The sequence below is a fragment of the Lampris incognitus genome, chromosome 3 (genome assembly GCF_029633865.1).
Source record: "Lampris incognitus isolate fLamInc1 chromosome 3, fLamInc1.hap2, whole genome shotgun sequence".
Lineage (NCBI taxonomy): Eukaryota > Metazoa > Chordata > Actinopteri > Lampriformes > Lampridae > Lampris > Lampris incognitus.
The window spans coordinates 113353591-113372021 of record NC_079213.1 but is presented as its reverse complement, the minus strand read 5'-3'; the positions used below and the strand labels follow the sequence as shown (position 1 = coordinate 113372021).

At 45.5% G+C, this 18431-nt stretch overlaps 1 protein-coding gene across 1 annotated transcript in view; it reads right to left on the bottom strand.

The window, feature by feature from the left end:
• Positions 1-18431, bottom strand: part of psmd1 (proteasome 26S subunit, non-ATPase 1) — an 81881-nt gene that overhangs the window by 7702 nt on the left and 55748 nt on the right. The window contains exons 18-19 of the mRNA XM_056277199.1: positions 12129-12245; positions 6442-6544 (exon numbers count right to left, since the gene is read on the bottom strand). Of these exons, the coding sequence (XP_056133174.1) occupies positions 6442-6544; positions 12129-12245 (220 nt within the window). The remainder of the gene's footprint in view (positions 1-6441; positions 6545-12128; positions 12246-18431) is intronic.

The following is an 18431-nucleotide window of genomic DNA, read 5'->3' as shown; positions in this document are numbered from 1 at the left end:
TATTTTCAGTCAAATGTAGAGTAAACTTAGAGTCCATAAGTTTAGACGACCAGCAGTTGCTGGTTCTAAATGATTAAACAATCTCCATGTGCAAACATCTAAAAGAAAACCGGGACAGACATGACTCATTTCCAATCTGAGTAATTCCAAGGAATGTTTCAATTTCAAAATCTCTTTATCCACATCAACATTCCTCTCTCAGGCGAGGGTGAAAACCTTTTTAAAATATTTTTCTTTGTTGGCCGTTTCCGTCCAATTTTCACCTTCAAAATCCTCAAAGTAGCGTGATGGAGACAGGCTAATGTAACTGGCTATGTCGAGATGATAAATCACTTAAACCAACAACATAAATCATGATTTGATTAATTTCTGGTTGTTCATTTCCACAGGGAGGTCAGAGGTCGGGGTCAGCTCCAGGAGCTGGTAGTGTTTCCTTGGCCTCCTAAGAGACCGCTAGCATACCGGACGCTTGTTATCGGCTACTCAGCTCGACCCTGACCCGTCCTGATGAAAGCCATTCTCCTCAATCACTCCCCCACCCTGATGCTTTCTCCTGTCCAATCATGGACCACGACAGCTACACGGATGAAAGCCAAATAAACCAAGCAGAAGTCACTGAAGGTGGGGGGACGGGGACGAAGTAGGTTGCGTATCAGGATGAGCACCACCCAGACAAGGTCATCGTCACTGGGCTTTAGTCCGTCTGGTCCCTCCTCACACCCGTCTGGGATTTTAATTAGTGCAGAAAGAGATTTGGAAATACCCCTGATCTATCAAACCCAGGAATCTGCTGTCCACAGCTTCCTGTATTTAACTTTAGCCATGATGAATAATGAACTATTATGCTACATTTCACTGAAGTTGAAAATTGGAAAAATTCGACCTCTTTCTTGGAAAAGAGCAAAGGAATGGTCATTTGAGTTGGAATTCCATGTAACAATCTCAGGCAAGATCCCGCAGACCCGAGTTCGCTGAGATAACAGACCGCATGTCATGACAACATGGCAGCCAACATGAACCTAAACTACTCTGGTTTCTGATGTTATGTTAACATACGTTATGTAGCAGTGATTTCCATCCATTTATAATATTATTTGTTCAGTGGAGCTGGCATAACTTCCACACTGCTGGCTTGTTAGATCGCCATGTAGCTCCTGTACAGATGCTTGTAGAATTCACAAGTTTGCCACATAAATGTTTCGTGGGCATCCTTGTTTTCATGAAAAGAGGCAATGGAATGGATTTAGTTCAAAAGTGGGAACTACATTGCATTGGGCATCCAGGTAGCACAGCGGTCTATTGCGTTGCCTACCAACATGGGGATTGCCAGAGCAAATCCCCATGTTACCTACGGCTTGGTCGGGTGTCCCTGCAGACACAATTGGCCGTGCCTGCGGGTGAGAAGCCGGATGTTGGTGTGTTTCCTTCTGGTTGGTCAGGGTGTCTTTTCGGGGGGGGGGGGGGGCAGCGTGATACCTCCCACGTGCTACGTCCCCCTGGTGAAACTCCTCACTGTCTGGTGAAAAGAAGCATCTGGTGACTCCACATGTATGGGAGGAGACATGTAGTAGTCTGCAGCCCTCCCCGGATCAGCAGAGGGGGTGGAGCAGCGACCAGGACGGCTCGGAAGAGTGGGGTAACTGGCCGGGTACAACTGGGGAGGAAAAAAAAAAGGGGGGGGGGGAGTGGGAACTACCAGCTTGGAACCTCTAACTTCCAATGGAATGGAGCATTTGACGCAAGCTGGAGGACAAAAAAATAAAAAAATCCTTCTGCAAGAATCACACTGAGCCGTTCCAAGAGAACTTCCACATATCTTTTCAGAAAGTCATTGGATCAGTTGTCAAAACTTTGCCAACCAACGGTACTCATACATGTTATCACATTTGGTGTTTTACTTTTGTTAATGGACTGGCGGCCTGTCCAGGGTGTCTCCCCGCCTCCTGCCCAATGACTGCTGGGATAGGCTCCAGCATCCCCGCAACCCTGAGAACAGGATAAGCGGTTTGGATAATGGATGGATGGATGGATGGATGATTAATTAGTGGGCGGCACAGTGGTGCAGTGGTTAACGAGGTCGCCTCACAGCAAGAAGGTCCTGGGTTCGAGCTCCGGGGTAGTCCGACCTTGGGGGTCGTCCCGGGTCATCCTCTGTGTGGAGGTTGCATGTTCTGCCCGTGTTTGCGTGGGTTTCCTCCGGGGGCTCCGGTTTCCTCCCACAGTCCAAAGACATGTAGGTCAGGTGAATTGGCCGTACTAAAGGGTTCCTAGGTGTGAATGTGTGTGTGTGTGTGTGTGTGTGTGTGTGTGTGTGTGCACGCCCTTTGATGGACTGGCGGTCTGTCCAGGGTGTGTCCCCGCCTGCCGCCCAATGACTGCTGGGATAGGCTCCAGAATCCCACGATCCCAATTGGGATAAGCGGCTTGGATAATGGATGGACGGATGACTGATTAGTTAATAATTAGGAAGAAAAAAAGAATGTCAAAGACTTAACAGCCCCCTCGGCAGGTGACCGATCCTCATCTGGAGGTGCTCTTCTTACATAAAGGCATTTTTTTCTTGCAAAATGACAATGGCAGACATAAAACTGAAGCTATATAAGCTGCTGTGGCTGGCAGACAGAAAGAAGTTCAGTTTCTTTTAAAGGTATTATGTCGCAGCCTTCGGGGAAGTCAAGCTGTTATGAAACAGCTGGTGAGCGTGTACCTTCAGGTATTAACCCACTGCTGATCTGAAGGAGCTGTGTTTACAAGCTGGCAGACGTTTCAGGGGAAAAAGCACATCATTACCTTACCTCTCAGCTGCCTTCCATCATTCCATGTGAAGTAACAGGAAGATGTGGAGAGTGACGGTGTGAGATGGAGGGCAGAGGCTCCTAATAAGGTTCCTGACTTTATAGAAAGCGCTGTATTTGATAACTTGTCCCACTGGCACTCTTGGTGCACCAGCCCTCAGCATATCTACATTCTGGAATTGCTCCTCTATATGCTAATTTTTTGCCATTTCATGTTTAGTATTCATATGCGATGGCACCCACAAGAAATATGTCATACCAGCCGCAAAAGGAAGAGAAGATGAAGAAGCCGTTGTATCCGAGGCAGAATGGAAAGTGACAGGCACTGAAAGTGCAGCTGAATGTTTGATATGGATTGATAAGTAGGGCAGCATGGTTGCCCAGTGGTTCGCGCCGTCACCTCACAGCAAGAAGGTTCTGGGTTCAAACCCCGGGGTCGTCCAACCTTGGGGTCCTCTGTGTGGAGATGGCATGTTCTCCCCATGTCTGTGTTGGGTTTTCTCCCGGTGCTCCGGTTTCCCCCACCATCAAAAGAAACATGCATGTTAGAGCCCAGACACACCTAACTGTCTAGCGGCGATGAAAGCCGACTGCTGCGTCGCCTCACGTCACCTGCCGTCTGGGCCAAAAAGTAGCACTTGAACACACCACAAAGACTACAGCCGACTACGTTCTGCACTGATTCGCTAAGCTGAACAGCCAATCAGAGTGATCTCTCTCACCAACGGGCTCCGCCGATTCAACATGCTGAATCAGCCGAAAAGCTGCCGACAGGGGTCTGACTAGTGCCGACGGTGCGGGACACACCGCAAAAACTAGGGCCACAGACGCTCACCGGCGACCTGGTGTGTCAGGGCCCTTAGGGTTAATACTCCTGTCTGTGCCCCTGAGCAAGGCAATGGGAAAAGAACTGGAGTTGGTCCCCGGGCGCAGCATGAAAGCAGCAGCGCACTGCTCCTACACAGATCACAGCTAGGATGGGTTGCAGTGAGTGATTTTCCCCACAACTTAATGGCGGCCTGTCCAGGGTGTCTCCCCGCCTGCCGCCCAATGACTGCTGGGATAGGCTCCAGCATCCCCACGACCCTGAGAGCGGGATAAGCGCTTTAGATAATGGATACATGGATGGATGGATGGATGTTGCTTAATATAAGAGTGTCAGAAGACATTATTCACCAATCTTTCTCCAAAATACACTCAAGCACTACTGTACTATGCCGGTCTCACACCAAAATATGCGACAGTCTGAAACTGTGACCTGCACGTGAATGCTTTTTGTGCATTCAGGATCACATCCGTTTCAAAGGGAACTCTGGGAGTTGCAATATGATATAAATATGATATAATTAAAGTATTGCAGAAACTGAGGGTAACCACTTAAATAAGATATATGAAGAAAGAGGGGAACATTATATAAACAACATCACAGTGGTAGATTCAGACACGAGGCCGTGTGTGTGTGTGTGTGTGTGTGTGTGACAGGAGTTGGCAGTTGGGAGGTGATGAGGAGTCTTGGCCTAGGTCTCGGTACAGAACAATAGGAGAATGGACCTCCTCTGACCGCTCCAGGAGCGATAGCAGGGAGGAGGATGACAGAGGGAGTGGGAGGAAGAGTGGAGGGGTGGGGGCAGAGGTGAAAGTGTCATTTTCAACAGGAAAACAGGGAGGACCCCTCCCAGCTGACTGTAACTCATCCCAGCCTTGTTCAAACTGTTCCAAGCTAAAATCAGCTAAGACAATAGCTTTACAATTATCAGATGGCTCTGATTTCCCCTCCTCGATGACATCACTCACAGACTTTAGCTGCAAGTCATTTGAGGCTTTATCTTGTCATCGCAAACAGGCTTTTCAAACCCTCCCAGTCAGACAGATTTACTGGCCAAGGTGAATCACAACTGGGCGCACCAAGGTCTCCTGTAAACCTGACAAGGAGGTCCAGAACGCTTGACTAAAGGAGGAGAGAGTAGAGTGCAAGGGAGGAGATAGTATGTAGGGGCATCTGGGTGGTGTAGTGGTCTATTCTGTTGCCTACCAACATGGAGATCGCTGTTTCAAATCAGTCACCAGCTGCTTCTTTTCACCTGACAGTGAAGAGTTTCACCACGGGGACGTAGCACGTGGGAGGATCACGCTATTCACCCCAGTTCCCCCTCCTCCCCAAACAGACACGCCGACTAACCAGAGGAGGCACTAGTGCAGTGACCAGGACACATAACCACATCTGGCTTCCCACCTGCAGACACAGCCAACCAAGCCTGAGGTAACACAAGGACTCAAACCGCCAATCCTCATGCTGGTAGGCAACAGAATAGACCACCACACCCCCTTGCCTGGTAATCTCGACAGGATTTTATGGGGGTCAGTGTATTTAGTGAGGGTCGGGCTGAGGGGGGGGGGGGTCTTGAATTCAGTTCAGTTTGCCACCAAAGGGGTCCGGTTGAGTCCTAAAACCAGAATATGGACCATTAATGAGCTCTGCCGTTTCTCTTCGCCCATTACTTTTCCAACAAATGAGGTCTGTGGTCAACACAACAGTGTTTTGTTCTGTGAAATAACATCTACATGTTGTCAATTTTAAAGCATGTGTGAAGAACAGAAAAGCAAGATATATATATATATATATATATATATATATATATACACACACATACATACATATACACACACACACACACACACACACACACACACACACACACACACACACACACACACACAGGGATGACTGTCATGGAGGCAGCATTTCCAGATTAGCCCCACATAAGCTTCTTACTCATATTGATGGTATTTATTCTTCAAACCTTGTGAACACCTTTTAAAGATTATCTCAGAGAAAAAAAATATTCAAATCACGTCTAACATGACAAAAGACACACACCAAGCCACACACTCATGCCATGTGTGCCAGTACTCAAGATTAGCTCTACTTGGGTAAATTGCAACACCTGATAGTGTATTTGCTCAGCAGCATGTCCACACAGCAGCCAGGCTCGGTGCTGTTGCACACACAGCTTCCTCCTCCTGCCTGCATTTGGGGGGATATGTGCGTTTGTGTGTGCTGTGTGTGTGTGTGCGCGTGTGTGTTAGTGCAACTGTGTTTGCATGCGTTCGACAGATCCCTGTGTGACAATCTGCAGCTCTGCTGGACCTCACACGTGCAAACACCCTGTGCATGCTCGTGTCCACAAACAGCTGCATAGACACACAAATACAGCGGAGATCAGACAAACAGTCATCATGGGGGGACCGCCCCACTGAGCCACACGGCTGGCAGAGCAAAGCCTCCTGCCGCTGATCTCTCCCAGAGACCAGAGAGAGATGGTGCACGAGGTGCTCAGCTGGACGGAGGAACTTAGATCCCTTCAAGGCTCCTGCGCACACACTCAGGCACCGAATCCCAACAGTGAGGACTCAAGGGATGTCCTTCCAGAGGCATTTGCGAGCATTTCGCTTATGTTAAAACACACACACACATACACACACACACACACATACACAATATAACAGGGGATTCCTCTGCTCACACGTCCCTCGGCAGCCCACGTGGCCAGGTGTCTGCAGAGTCAGGACTCAGTGGTGATTTGATGAAAGACGGAGGGACACAATGCTTGTTGACCTTTTGGGAATATGAGCATGACCCACTGACCTGCATCCAGGATGCCCTGGGCCAAGATTGCGCCGAACTTGGCCATGACGTCATCGTGCTTATCATTGATGACCTTGGAGTACAGCTGCCTGAACTGGTTCACCTGAAACCAAGGAGGACAGAGATAACGGTTAGAGGCCCAAAGCCAAAACGGCGCTAATGGCTTTACTTCGGTTCTGTTCTGCGTCACTGAACTGGGCAGTTCGACAGCCATGCTTTTGAGTCAAGAGACAACACCACAACAGTTGAAAGCCAGACCTGTGTCTCCACGTGCTGTCCCAATAAAATCTTGAGTACACATTTTGGACTAAAAAGCCTGGTAATTCTTGTGTTCCCTTACCGTTAACACCAAAACCTTAACAAAACTATTCAAAGCGTGGGAAGATGAGGGAGACCTGTGAGTATTTTTTCTAAAAGTTTTAAAAACGTTGTTTCTACAGACACAGCTGGAGGTAGTGGTGTAGCAGGCCTGCCGACTATGCTTGGCGTCATGCTGGAGAATGGCATGCTAGCATTAGCTTGTTTAATTAGACCCGGGTTTGCGTCCCGGCTGCAGCGGATTCCCGGCTGCCCCCCCCCAATTCGCTACATTGGTGTCAGAAGTGGGATGGTGAGACCGTGAGGCCATCGGAAGCACGTGCACCAGGGGTGGAAATTAACTTTTTTATCCACCTGCCACTGTGGCTGGTGGATTCCAAAATCTACCAGCCACTCAATTTTTTTACCAACCACTTTCCTGTTTTAACCGGCAGTGTGTAACTGCATGTGAAAAATAATAAAACAAGATCTACAATATTCAAGCAATAGGCTATTTTAAATATTTAAACTCTTAGAATACTATTTTCAAAATCTAGTGTACTCTTCTATGGTTTTCAAAATTGTGTACACTACCTTTAAAACATTTAACATATTTGTCAAAAAATAACCAGTGTATATCAGTGCCACCAAAATTCCCTTTATTATTACATAAACCAAGACTGTAACAAGTAGAAGGTATTGTGTCAGTATGGGTCCAATTAAATTATGTTTCCAATAAGTAAAGTTAAATTTCCTCTACAGCTAACTGAATAGTATCCATCAAAGGTCGTCATACACAAGTCTCTATTCCTCAGATTTCATTATTTTGCACCTTTTCTACTACTGTATATCCCCCTGTTCAATATGCACCTTATTACAACAGTGATGTGAAAGAGAAATGCAAAATTGGAACGCTATTATAGCTTTACACAGTAAAGAAATGTCTCAATAAAACTAATTATAAAAATTTGGAACTCATTTATACATTTTTACCAAGGCCCTCTACAGAATCTGAATTAAATTTACATACTTTACAGAGGACAAGCTGAACACAAAGGCTGTAAGTTTGTGCGTGTGTTTTACTACTTTTTTAACTACTCGTCAGAATCAGATTCTGAAGTTTCAGTGTCGCATTTCTCAGCATTCCCCTTCCCCTCCCGTTAGCTTTCTTGTTGGCATTCGAAGCGTGTTGACGACATGCCGAACAGAACATTGTCTGGCTTGTCTCCTCGTAAACTAACCAATCACGGGACTCTCTGTCTCCGTTGTCAGTTATTCTCCACTTCTCATTAAAAAAACGTTTTCGTTTCGTCTTCGCCTCTTTAACCCGTGTCTCCTCCTGGGATGTTTTCTCTGCAGACCTCTTAACCCCTGCAATGTAACGCCACATTGTGTTTTCTGGCTCTCTCCTCGTCCTCGAAAGTGTCTGTGTGAATTAGCAGACTCGCAAGACAAGCGTCTCTATACTCTGCCTCTGATTGGCTAACCAACGATGGCAACACGTACTAGCCAATCAGAGGCAGAGTAGCGCGGGTCATAGGGGGGAAATAAGGCAGATTCACGATTCAGTATGTCACAAATTGCTACTTTTCTTTACCCGCCACCGTGGCTGGTAGGTTGAGCAAATTCACCCGCCAATACACAAATCCACCCGCATTTGACATGTAGCAGGTGCTAATTTCCATCCCTGACGTGCACCCAGAGGCGTAAGGGAGCTGGTATGCTGAAGCGTGGGGACGCGCTTCCTGAAGGAGAGGGGTAGTGTAACGACCACGGTTGACTAGACTCACTAGCCAGTTGGCTAATGGGTCAAACCCTTTAGTCGACTGGTTAGCGCAGTCACCCATTGTGCAGGCGACCCGGGTACATATCCTGGCTGCGGCGGATTCCCAGCTGCCCCCCCAAAATCGCTACATTGGTGTCAGAAGCATGATGGTGAGACCGTGAGGCCACCGGAAGCACGTGTGCCCAGAAGTGTGAGGAAGGTGGTATGTTGAAGTACGGGGACGCGCTTCCTGAAGTAGGGGGGGTAGTGTAATGATCACAAATGACTAGACTCACCAGCCTTGGCTAACAGGTCGGACCCTTTAGTCGACTGGTTAACGTGGTCACCTGTGGTGCAGCAGACCTGGGTTTGCGTCTCGGCTGTGGCGGTTCCTGGCTACTTTCTGAATTCGCTACAGTGGTCATTGGTCTAGCTTCCTCTAGACCAGTGTTTCCAAAACTGGCTACTCTCTGAATTCGCTACAGTGGTCATTGGTCCAGCTTCCTCTAGACCAGTGTTTCCAAAACCTTTCTGGGGACCCACTTTTTAAGACAAACCATCCCGACCCAGTCCACAACAGGTCTCGTCTATGAATTGTGACAAGAGCGAATGTGTATAAATGAACGATCCTGACCATTCTTACTGGCATTTCCACATCACCTTATAGCACCTTGACTAGGAAAACCAGTCATTTCAGAGATACACATTTGATAAATCACTTCGTTTTATGCACGTGTTGTTAAAAACATATACACGTTAAATGTTGTATAAATGACACCAAATAAGTGCATTCAGGCAGAGGTAACAGGCTAGCGCATTGTTTTTATTTCCTCTCACCAGTAAAACAGAATGTACGGCAGCCTTTCAAATGAGAGTCGGTGTTATAAGTATCAGAACAATACAAACATTCAGTACTATCAAAAGCTTCTTGTTCATTAATCATATCAGGTCTATTCCACGTCAGATCTCATTAGGCCCATTGTGTGCCATTTACTTATCCTGGATATTGTCTTCGCAGGCCCACTCCAAATATCCAGTTGTGTATATTAGTTTTACTTCAAACTTGCTAATGTGATCGGTGGGCCCACTAGCTTTTTAGTTTTGCATTTTGCTCCGGTGTGCAAGAGGACAGTGCAACGCACATATCCAGTGCAGCGTTCAGTCCATTTCTGGTAGTGGTAGAAATACCACTGGGAGTGTGGTAGATCGTTCCAACAAGCTCCCTCATGTGGCTCAAAAATGTACTGCAGATTCCTTTATTTACTTTTTTTGGGGGGGGGATGCCCCCACACTTTTTTGTCTCTCCCCAGTTGTGTCTGGCCAATTACCCCTCTCTTCAGAGCCGTCCCGATCTCTGCTCCACACCCTCTGCCAATCTGGGTAAGGCTGCAGACTACCACATGCCTCCTCCGATACATGTGGAGTCACCAATTGCTTCTTTTCACCTGACAGTATAGAGTTTTGCCAGGGGGACGTAGCGTTTGGGAGGATCACGCTATTTCCCTCAGATCCCCCTCCGCCCTGAATAAGTGCCCCAACCGACCAGAGGAGGTGCTGGTGCAGCGACCAGGACACATACCCACATCCGGCCTCCCACCCGCAGAAACAAACAATTGTGTCTGTAGGGGTGCCCGACCAAGCCGGAGGTAAAACCCGGAGACTGGAACCGGTGATCCCTGTGTTGGTCGGCAACGGAACAGACCGCCATGGTACCTGAACACCTCTCAGATTTAATTCTTTGAAAAAATTTCACCAAATCTATTTGGCGACCCAAATAAAACCCCCTGCGACCTACCTGTGGGTCGTGATCCAGTCTTTGGAAATGACTGCTCTAGACACTCAACTCCACTAACTCTTCCATCCATCCATTATCCGAACCACTTATCCTGCTCTCAGGGTCACAGGGATGCTGGAGCCTACCCCAGCAGTCACTGGGAGGCAGGTGGGGAGACACCCTGGACAAGTGCTAGGTTATCACAGGGCCGACATATACACACATCCATACGTAGGGACAATTTAGTACGGCCGATTCACCTGACCTACATGTCTTTGGACTGTGGAAGGAAACCGGAGCCCCCAGAGGAAAGCCACGCAGAAACGGGGAGAACATGCAAACTCCACACAGAGGACGACCCCCAAAGTTGGACTACCCCGGGGCTCGAACCCAGGACCTTCTTGCTGTGAGGCGACCTCGCTACCCACTGTGCCCCCCAGCTCAACTAACCATGCCAGTTAATTAACTAGCACTGTTTATTAGTTACAAAACCAAGGGCGCATGGTCACAAACAAGAATTAGGATTAAACTTAACATCTCAGCACAATCAAATGAAAAGGTTAACCAACACTGCAGCAGTAACCAGACTAACCCCAACCCCAAGTCAATCACCAGCAAGAACTCGTCAAGTCCTGAATATCATCATCAAAGCAGCTACTGCTTAAAAGTGGACATGACTTCAGCCGTTAGAAAGACCCTGAGGGTGTGTGTGTGTGTGTGTGTGTGTGTGTGTGTGTGTGTGTGTGTGTGTGTGTGCGTGCATGAAAATGAATGAGAAAGAGACACAGGGTAGGGAGAAAGAGAGAACAAAAGACAGGAAGAGAAACAGAGAAAGCTTGCTAATGCTGGCCTCCACACACAGCATGTGTGACATGAAAGTAAGATGAAGACAGATTTCAGGCGGCAGACGGTTGTAATAGTGCGTTCATAAACAAGACTCATGCCAACTGAGCTACACAAACCCACGCTGCAAACAACGACTGTCGTTCCTACAGTTCTGAGTCTTCAGACTGTATTTAATGCAAAACAAATGATTTTGATGACGATCAGGCATATTATTTTCAATTTACATTCATTTCAAGATTCAATTGATATTCATCTTAAGCCATTTAATTTACACTCATCTCCAGTAAAGGAAATGAGCGCTAAGAGTCATTCTGTTTCAAGATAACCTCAGTCTGTTCATGGACATTCTTCATTTTCACTTGGAAAAAATACAATTTTTGCAGACTTTTATTTCTTTGGAAGTTTACAGGATTATAAAATTCAGTAGAGTAGATTAAACTTGTACACAGAGCACATGTTTTACAGTGCACAGCTGTCCGGCCACGCCGCTCTCATTAACACTGACATGAGGACGCCTGTGTACAACTTCGAGGGCAGAGCTGGAAACTACACAGACTGGAGCTCTGGGATAAACACAGCCCTGGGTGTAATACCTCCTGAAGTTTCACCACCTCACAACGTGCCTCTTGCTCAATCTGGAATAAATCTGAGGTCTACTGCAGCATCGCCCCTGCAGACATGTCTGAACATTCCTAAAGGTCCATGACAAAGCGTGTGGAGAGCCCTAGATAGTCGTGTTCATCTGTTCTGTCATACCTCTTTCTTTCCTGTCAGTGACCTGCCCTCCCCCAACAGACACCTTTTCCAGTCTTAAGGGACAGTGATGTGTGTTATTTTGTTGATAGCTCACACTAGTCACACTGATTCTTCCTGCTCTTGTACATATAATACCGACTAATTGCTAAAAACATAGTGAGGGGGCAGGGTTATTTCTGGGGGAGCAGGTTAGGACGGAGACAGGGTACAGCAATTTGTTTGGGTGGGGTGAAGGGAAGCGCCACCTACCTTTGGACAAGTGACTTCGGTCTGCTGGATCATAATGAGGGCAGAGGCAATGAGGGCGCCCTGTCTCACGTAGTTCACCGGGTCATTGGTCATCGGTTCCAGCAGGTTGATTGCCTCCTGTGGAGAGGGAGGGAGGGCGAGTGAAAGAGAGAGAGAGGGTACAATATTTCATGACACATTTCATACATAAAAATCCGATGAAACCCGTTTAAAATGAAAACAAATTTAAATGGAACCAGTTTTAATCTTATACATAGATATAATAGATATATTTCAGATATATACATAGGTGTGTGTGTGTGTATAATACATGTGTGCATGCATATGTGTTGGTACATGAATGTGCAGATGGGCAACTCTTAAACATAGTTCTGTTGATAATAACACGATTATGTAAAATGTTTCGAGTCACTGCAATTCCTCCTTAAGCCTATTTGAATTCTGTTTAATTCATGATTTAGCATTTAAAAACATTTGACTGATGAATAGAAGGCTGTTGTATTTAGTCAGTTGATTCCTCCATGTTTTAAGGATAAGCTTGAAGTCTCTAAAGGTGAGAGGGGGATAAACAGGGCTGCTTGCTCCTGTGTTTAGATTAGAGCTCGATTTAGGATTCAGACTAAAGCTTTGACAGAGGGCTTAAGCCTAGGCATCTGACACTGGAACATACTGTCCAGGGATGAGTGGGCTGAGGGTAAAATATGAGTTCTATGATGAATACAGATCTTTATCAAAGGTGTATAAATGCTGGCAGGAAGGAGGAAGCCAAAGCCTTACTGACAATACACAGATGTGGTTTGCCCAATATGAAATAAAGCCAGGCCTATCAAGCCTCACTGATAGACCAGCGGTTTATAAGAAAGGAATGGAGTGAATCACGAAGGTCTCAAGACTGTCACAACATGAGGGTTTACAGAATGGCACCACCTTCGAGGCCGTCTTTTGTGTTTTAGTCTCCTGTGGGAAGATCGTTCAAGGCAGGTTTCCTCATGTGGTCTCTTTGAATTGGGAGGCTTTCCAGGAGCACCTCCCTTCTCTCTGTTCTCAGCTGCTTCACGTTTGTAACGAGAACCCATCACTGCCAGCCTTGCAAAGAGGAGGCGTCCGCTCCACCAGTGAAAGAGAAACAAACGAGGAGGCGGACACGGGAGGGAAAATAAACCATGTCAGCTTAGCGGGCCGACACAGCAGAGGACCAAGATGGTATCTTCTGAGCGCTGAAAAAACGGCAGCCAACCACTTCCTCTTCCTGATTGGTTGTCAGGGAGTTCTAATTGGGGGTATTTACTGTCAGGCTCAATCAGAAAGGCAGGTTCAAGCACAACACCAGTACTCCAGACCTTCTTCTGCATGAAGTTAGGCCTGTTTTTTTTCTTTTGTGAGGGCAGCACTTGTGAACTGGTCTGAGCCATTCACACTGGTTTTTATTGTGAAGTCAGAATGGCTGGCTCAAAATTTCCATAAACAAATGGAGTGGAGCGGAGCGCACATTACCCTTCCACAGACTATTTTAATACATATTCAGAAAACTGAATCTGAATCAAATCTCTATGTTTTGATAAATCGCAGTCTAGTTCAAACATCCTTCTGCAGTTTTACTGAAAAGCACAGCAGAAAAGAACAGCAGCACTAGCCCGATAAAAATATCCAAAGCTCCAGGTGTATAAATGACTGGCTATATGGACCTCCTGTAATGGCTGACCCATTTCTCTTGCCATAGCCTCATTCCTGTCTGCCTTATGGGGCTAATGTCCTACGGATCTGGGTGTGGATAAACGGTGCTGAAACCCTTTCGGATCTCATCTTCACTGCCTAACTCAGCCGGACTTGGTCCAAAACTGTGCTCTGGGGCCTGGAGAGTAATGAGCCTTGACTGTTATGGGTTCCACCACTCGAGGCGGGCCATCAGCCAACATCATTAGACAACTTGAAGACTGGCACAATCCTCATCTCCCGTCTCGCCTTCCACAGGATGCAATGAGCCAAATCTAAAGGACCAGGTACAGCTGGTGAGCTAGTGACTGTGAGCAAACCTAGACCACTTAATTACCAAATCCAAGTCCACAGCCTCTGTGAAATTGGTCTGAATTTCAGTGTGGATCCAAATATGCAGTTAATATGAATGGGGAGTAGAACATCTCATTTGCTAACAGTAAAACATGGCTCATTTCTTTTAAACATGGGGGACGAAATGTCTTCATGCATGCTCAATAATCCAGGTAAAGAAATCACAGAAAGGTGAATCAGTTCATCTGGACACGTTTACCGAGAGAAATGTTTCATCGGGTATCCCAACCCTTATAAACAATGCAGTGACATAACGACCGAAAACTACTGGTTTCATATGCAAATTGCCGTGACCATTAACTTGAGTTACATTGCCCATGTGTACCGTTCACAGAGGACTGGGGAATAGTTGCAATCAAAGCATTCTAAAATGGCGACAGTTGACGGATGTTATCAAGAGTGTGAACACTTACCGTCCAAAGCGTAGATCTTCAAAATTGTCAACTAATAATACAAGGTGTCTAATTCCAATTAATATGTCATTCATCTATTGATAGCATGTCTTGTTACTCATTCAATATTCGTCTGAATAAGGCTGCTGATCCTGTAAGTAAAGCCTTTCTGGCACTTGTCGATACTTTTGGGTTCACTCGGTTTGTTCCGGAGCCGGCTCATTGCAGTGGTAACACCCTTGATTTGGTTTTATCTAAAGAGATAGCGGTTTCTGATCTGATTGTCTTACCAGCCACATCCGCTGTGTCAGATCATTTTCTCATTAAATTTGAAGCATCGCTGACCTGTGCTGTTAATGTCGGCACAGATGTAATTGCCACTTGCCATACTGGACTGTCCACTGTAGCTGCATTTGGCCAGCAGCTGCCTGAAGTCTTGGCTCCTTTCTCTGTAGAGACACTCTATTAAAAATTTCACTAGTGACCTAAATGTGGCCCTTAAATGTGGTCTCCTTCATTCAGTTGCACCTCTCACTACCAGAGCTAGTAGGGCTGTGCGATATGACCATATATATCATGTGATGACAGAAAATGTCTATCGTTTCATATTAAGCTCTATCGTTTATTTCGTTGTGTCGCAAATCATACTCTTTACAGCAATATGTGATCCTTTTCACTCTTTGCACAGCACGGACGCAGGCAGGAAATTTGCATGAAGGCAATACAAACAAACATGGAGGTTGGTGAACACAACACAGAACGGGGTAATTCCGAACAAAAGGACTCCGACCAGCCAGGACAAAACGAGGAGCTTGTACCTAAAAGAGGGGCCACTTCTATCGTATGGACATGGTTTGGGAATGAAAAGTTTGACACAGACCAGAAAACCGTATTTTTCAAAATACGCTGCATGCCGGTCCCCACAACAGACTCAAACACCAGTAGCCTCTTTTACCACCTACGCAAAAATCGTGTCAAACAGTACGGAGAGTCTACAGACGAGAGCCGCAAAAGCACAGTTGAGAGCTGAAAACAAACCCCAGACTCAGACTTTGCAAGAGGCTTTTGCCCGCAGCATACCATATGTCAAAGAATCACAAAGATGGAAGGAGAGAACGACTGCAATTTACATCTGCAAAGACGTGGCCCCAATTTACATCAATATTTTACATTTTGTTATATGCTTAATTGAACATTTGCACAAAGGTTCTAAATAAAAGAAGAAAAATAATCAAATATGAGTAAGTACCTTTTATTTGTCGAGTATATAATTCAAAATGTAATTAAGAAATAGGCCTCATTTTACGTAAACTATTTATTCATTGAATTTACAGAAAATGTGCTATATCATGATAGGTATCGTTATCGTGATATGAATGACCTATATTCAAAGCTCAGCGTTTTCGGTTATTATTTTTCAAAGCCATCCAGCATGCCGAATTTCGCCACAAGAGGACACTGTTACATAACCTCACACGAACAGGAACAACTTTTGGATCTGTCGAAACATAAAATCCGGGTGAAAATCAGTTTAAAAATCTGGGTATTTTTCGGTGAAAATCGGTAAAAACCAAAAACGCTGAGCCTTGCCTAGATTGTGATATGAGATTTTGGTCATATTGCACGGCCCTAAGAGCTAGGCGACTAAAGAGGTCTACACCCTGGTTTAACGAAGAGATACGTACACTTATGTGGGGCTGCAGGAGACAAAAAGTCCAAAAATCAAAATGGGTAGTTATTTACCAATCTCGGCACGAATGTTTATTAAAATACAAGCATGCTTTGTCTGCTGTGAAAGCATCATATCTCTCTCGCTAAACAATAAACATAATCCTAGATTTCTCTTTGACACTATAGCTAAATATACTAAAAAGCAGCCGTCTATTAGCTGCTCGCATTTCACGGCCCATGAGTTTCTGGACTTTTTCTGCAACAAGGTTGATGAGACCAGAAACAAAATTAGTTCTTCAACTCCAGCTACTCCTGCAGATCCTGTCTTACCAAATTCATATCTATACAATGAGTCACTGATTCTCCCTCTTATTATAGTTTTTGAGACGAGCTCTCTTGATACTTTGACTACGCTCGTGTCAGCTTCTAAACCAACTATTTGCCAACTTGAGCGTTTACCAGAAAACCTTTTCAAAGCCCTCTGGTGTTTTCTGGGGCCTAAAATGCTAGACATTGTTAAATTATCACTTACTACTGGCATTGTCCCAAGCAGTTTTAAGACAGCTGTGGTCAAACGTCTACTTAACAAACCGCACCTCGATCCAGGGCCTGTCACTCCACTGAAACAGCTCTAACCATAATAATAAATGATCTACTTTCTATTGATTCTGATCCACCTGTGTGATTCTATTAATGGACCTCGGTATAGCCTTTGACACCACTGATTACAGCCTTTGACACCACTGATTACTGTATACTATTAAGACAGAATAATTGGCAATTTTGGTGTCACTGGTCTAGCTCTCTTAGCTTAAGTCCTACTTATCTGAAAGAACACAATGTGTCCGCTATATTCTCTGATGTAAAATAAGATCTACCTCAGGGCCTGGTTTCTGGCCCTCTACTTTTCTCTCTATATTTCGCCTGTTGGCCAAATTATATACGTATACACAGTCATGGAATAAATTTCCATTGCTATGCGGATGATACTCAGCTGTATGTGCCTATGAGGGCTGATGATCGTACTCAAATTACTAATTTAGAGGCCTGCTTGGCTGCTGTGAAGAATTGGATGTCACTAAATTTCCTGCTTTTAAATATAGACAAAACTAAGATTCTGGTCGTTGGGCTTGCCAGACTCAGACCAATTTGATGAAGTAACGGTAACGTGCGACAACTCTGATTTCACAAAGTGTGGCAGCCAAAAATGTTGGTGTTGCATTTTATCCCAGCCTTTCTTTTAATAAGCACATCAAAAAAAAATTCCCAAGACTGCCTTTTTCACTTATGTAATATAGCTAAAATTCAGTCTTCCCTGTCCAAGGCTGATGCAAAGACATACATTCGTTTCTTCCAGACTTAATTACACTAATGTTCTGTTTTCAGGTCTGCCACGTGCTAGTACGACAAGTGTTCAGATGGTTCAAAATGCTGCAGCTAAATCCTAGCTAAAACTAGAAAATCTGACAATATACACCAATTCTTGCCTCCCTTCACTGGCTTCCTATCCATGTTAGATCAGACGTCAAGGTGCTGACTTGTAAAATGCTAAATGGGCTTGCCCCATCACACCCATCTGATCTCCTTAAACCATATATTCTATCTTGAGCGCGCTGCTCTCAAAATGCAGGGCTTCTGTGTGCACACAAAGTTAAAAAGAAGTCAGCAGGCAGCAGGGCTTTTTCCTAACAGGCCCTGTTCTTATGGAATAACCTGCCTGCTGCCATCAGACAATCAGAGTCTGTTGAGTCCTTTGAATTCAAACTTAAAACTCATCTTTTTGCCTTAACCTACAATTAGTTGCCTTTGAGTACTTCATGGCCTGTACTGCACAGTGGGTCGTTTTCTGTCTCATAGAATTTACTAAGCACTGTCCAGTCAATGAGATTACAGATTATTGCAACGTTCTCTCTCTCTCTATCAATCTATTTCTGTCTCTCTCGCTCTGTCATGTCCTTAACACTTCTCTGTCGCCTGTGTGACTAATGCCTTTTCCTGTCTCTTCCCCCGTGTATGTGAATGGTGCGATGTGCGTCTCCCCTGGGTGCATGTGTAGTCTGTTCTCCTGCCAGGTCTACATGGTGATGGTGGTCGCGTGGCTCAGGTTCTAGGCTATTCTAGTGGCATCTCGATGCTGATTAGTACCCTCATCACATTCTTTATATATCTTATA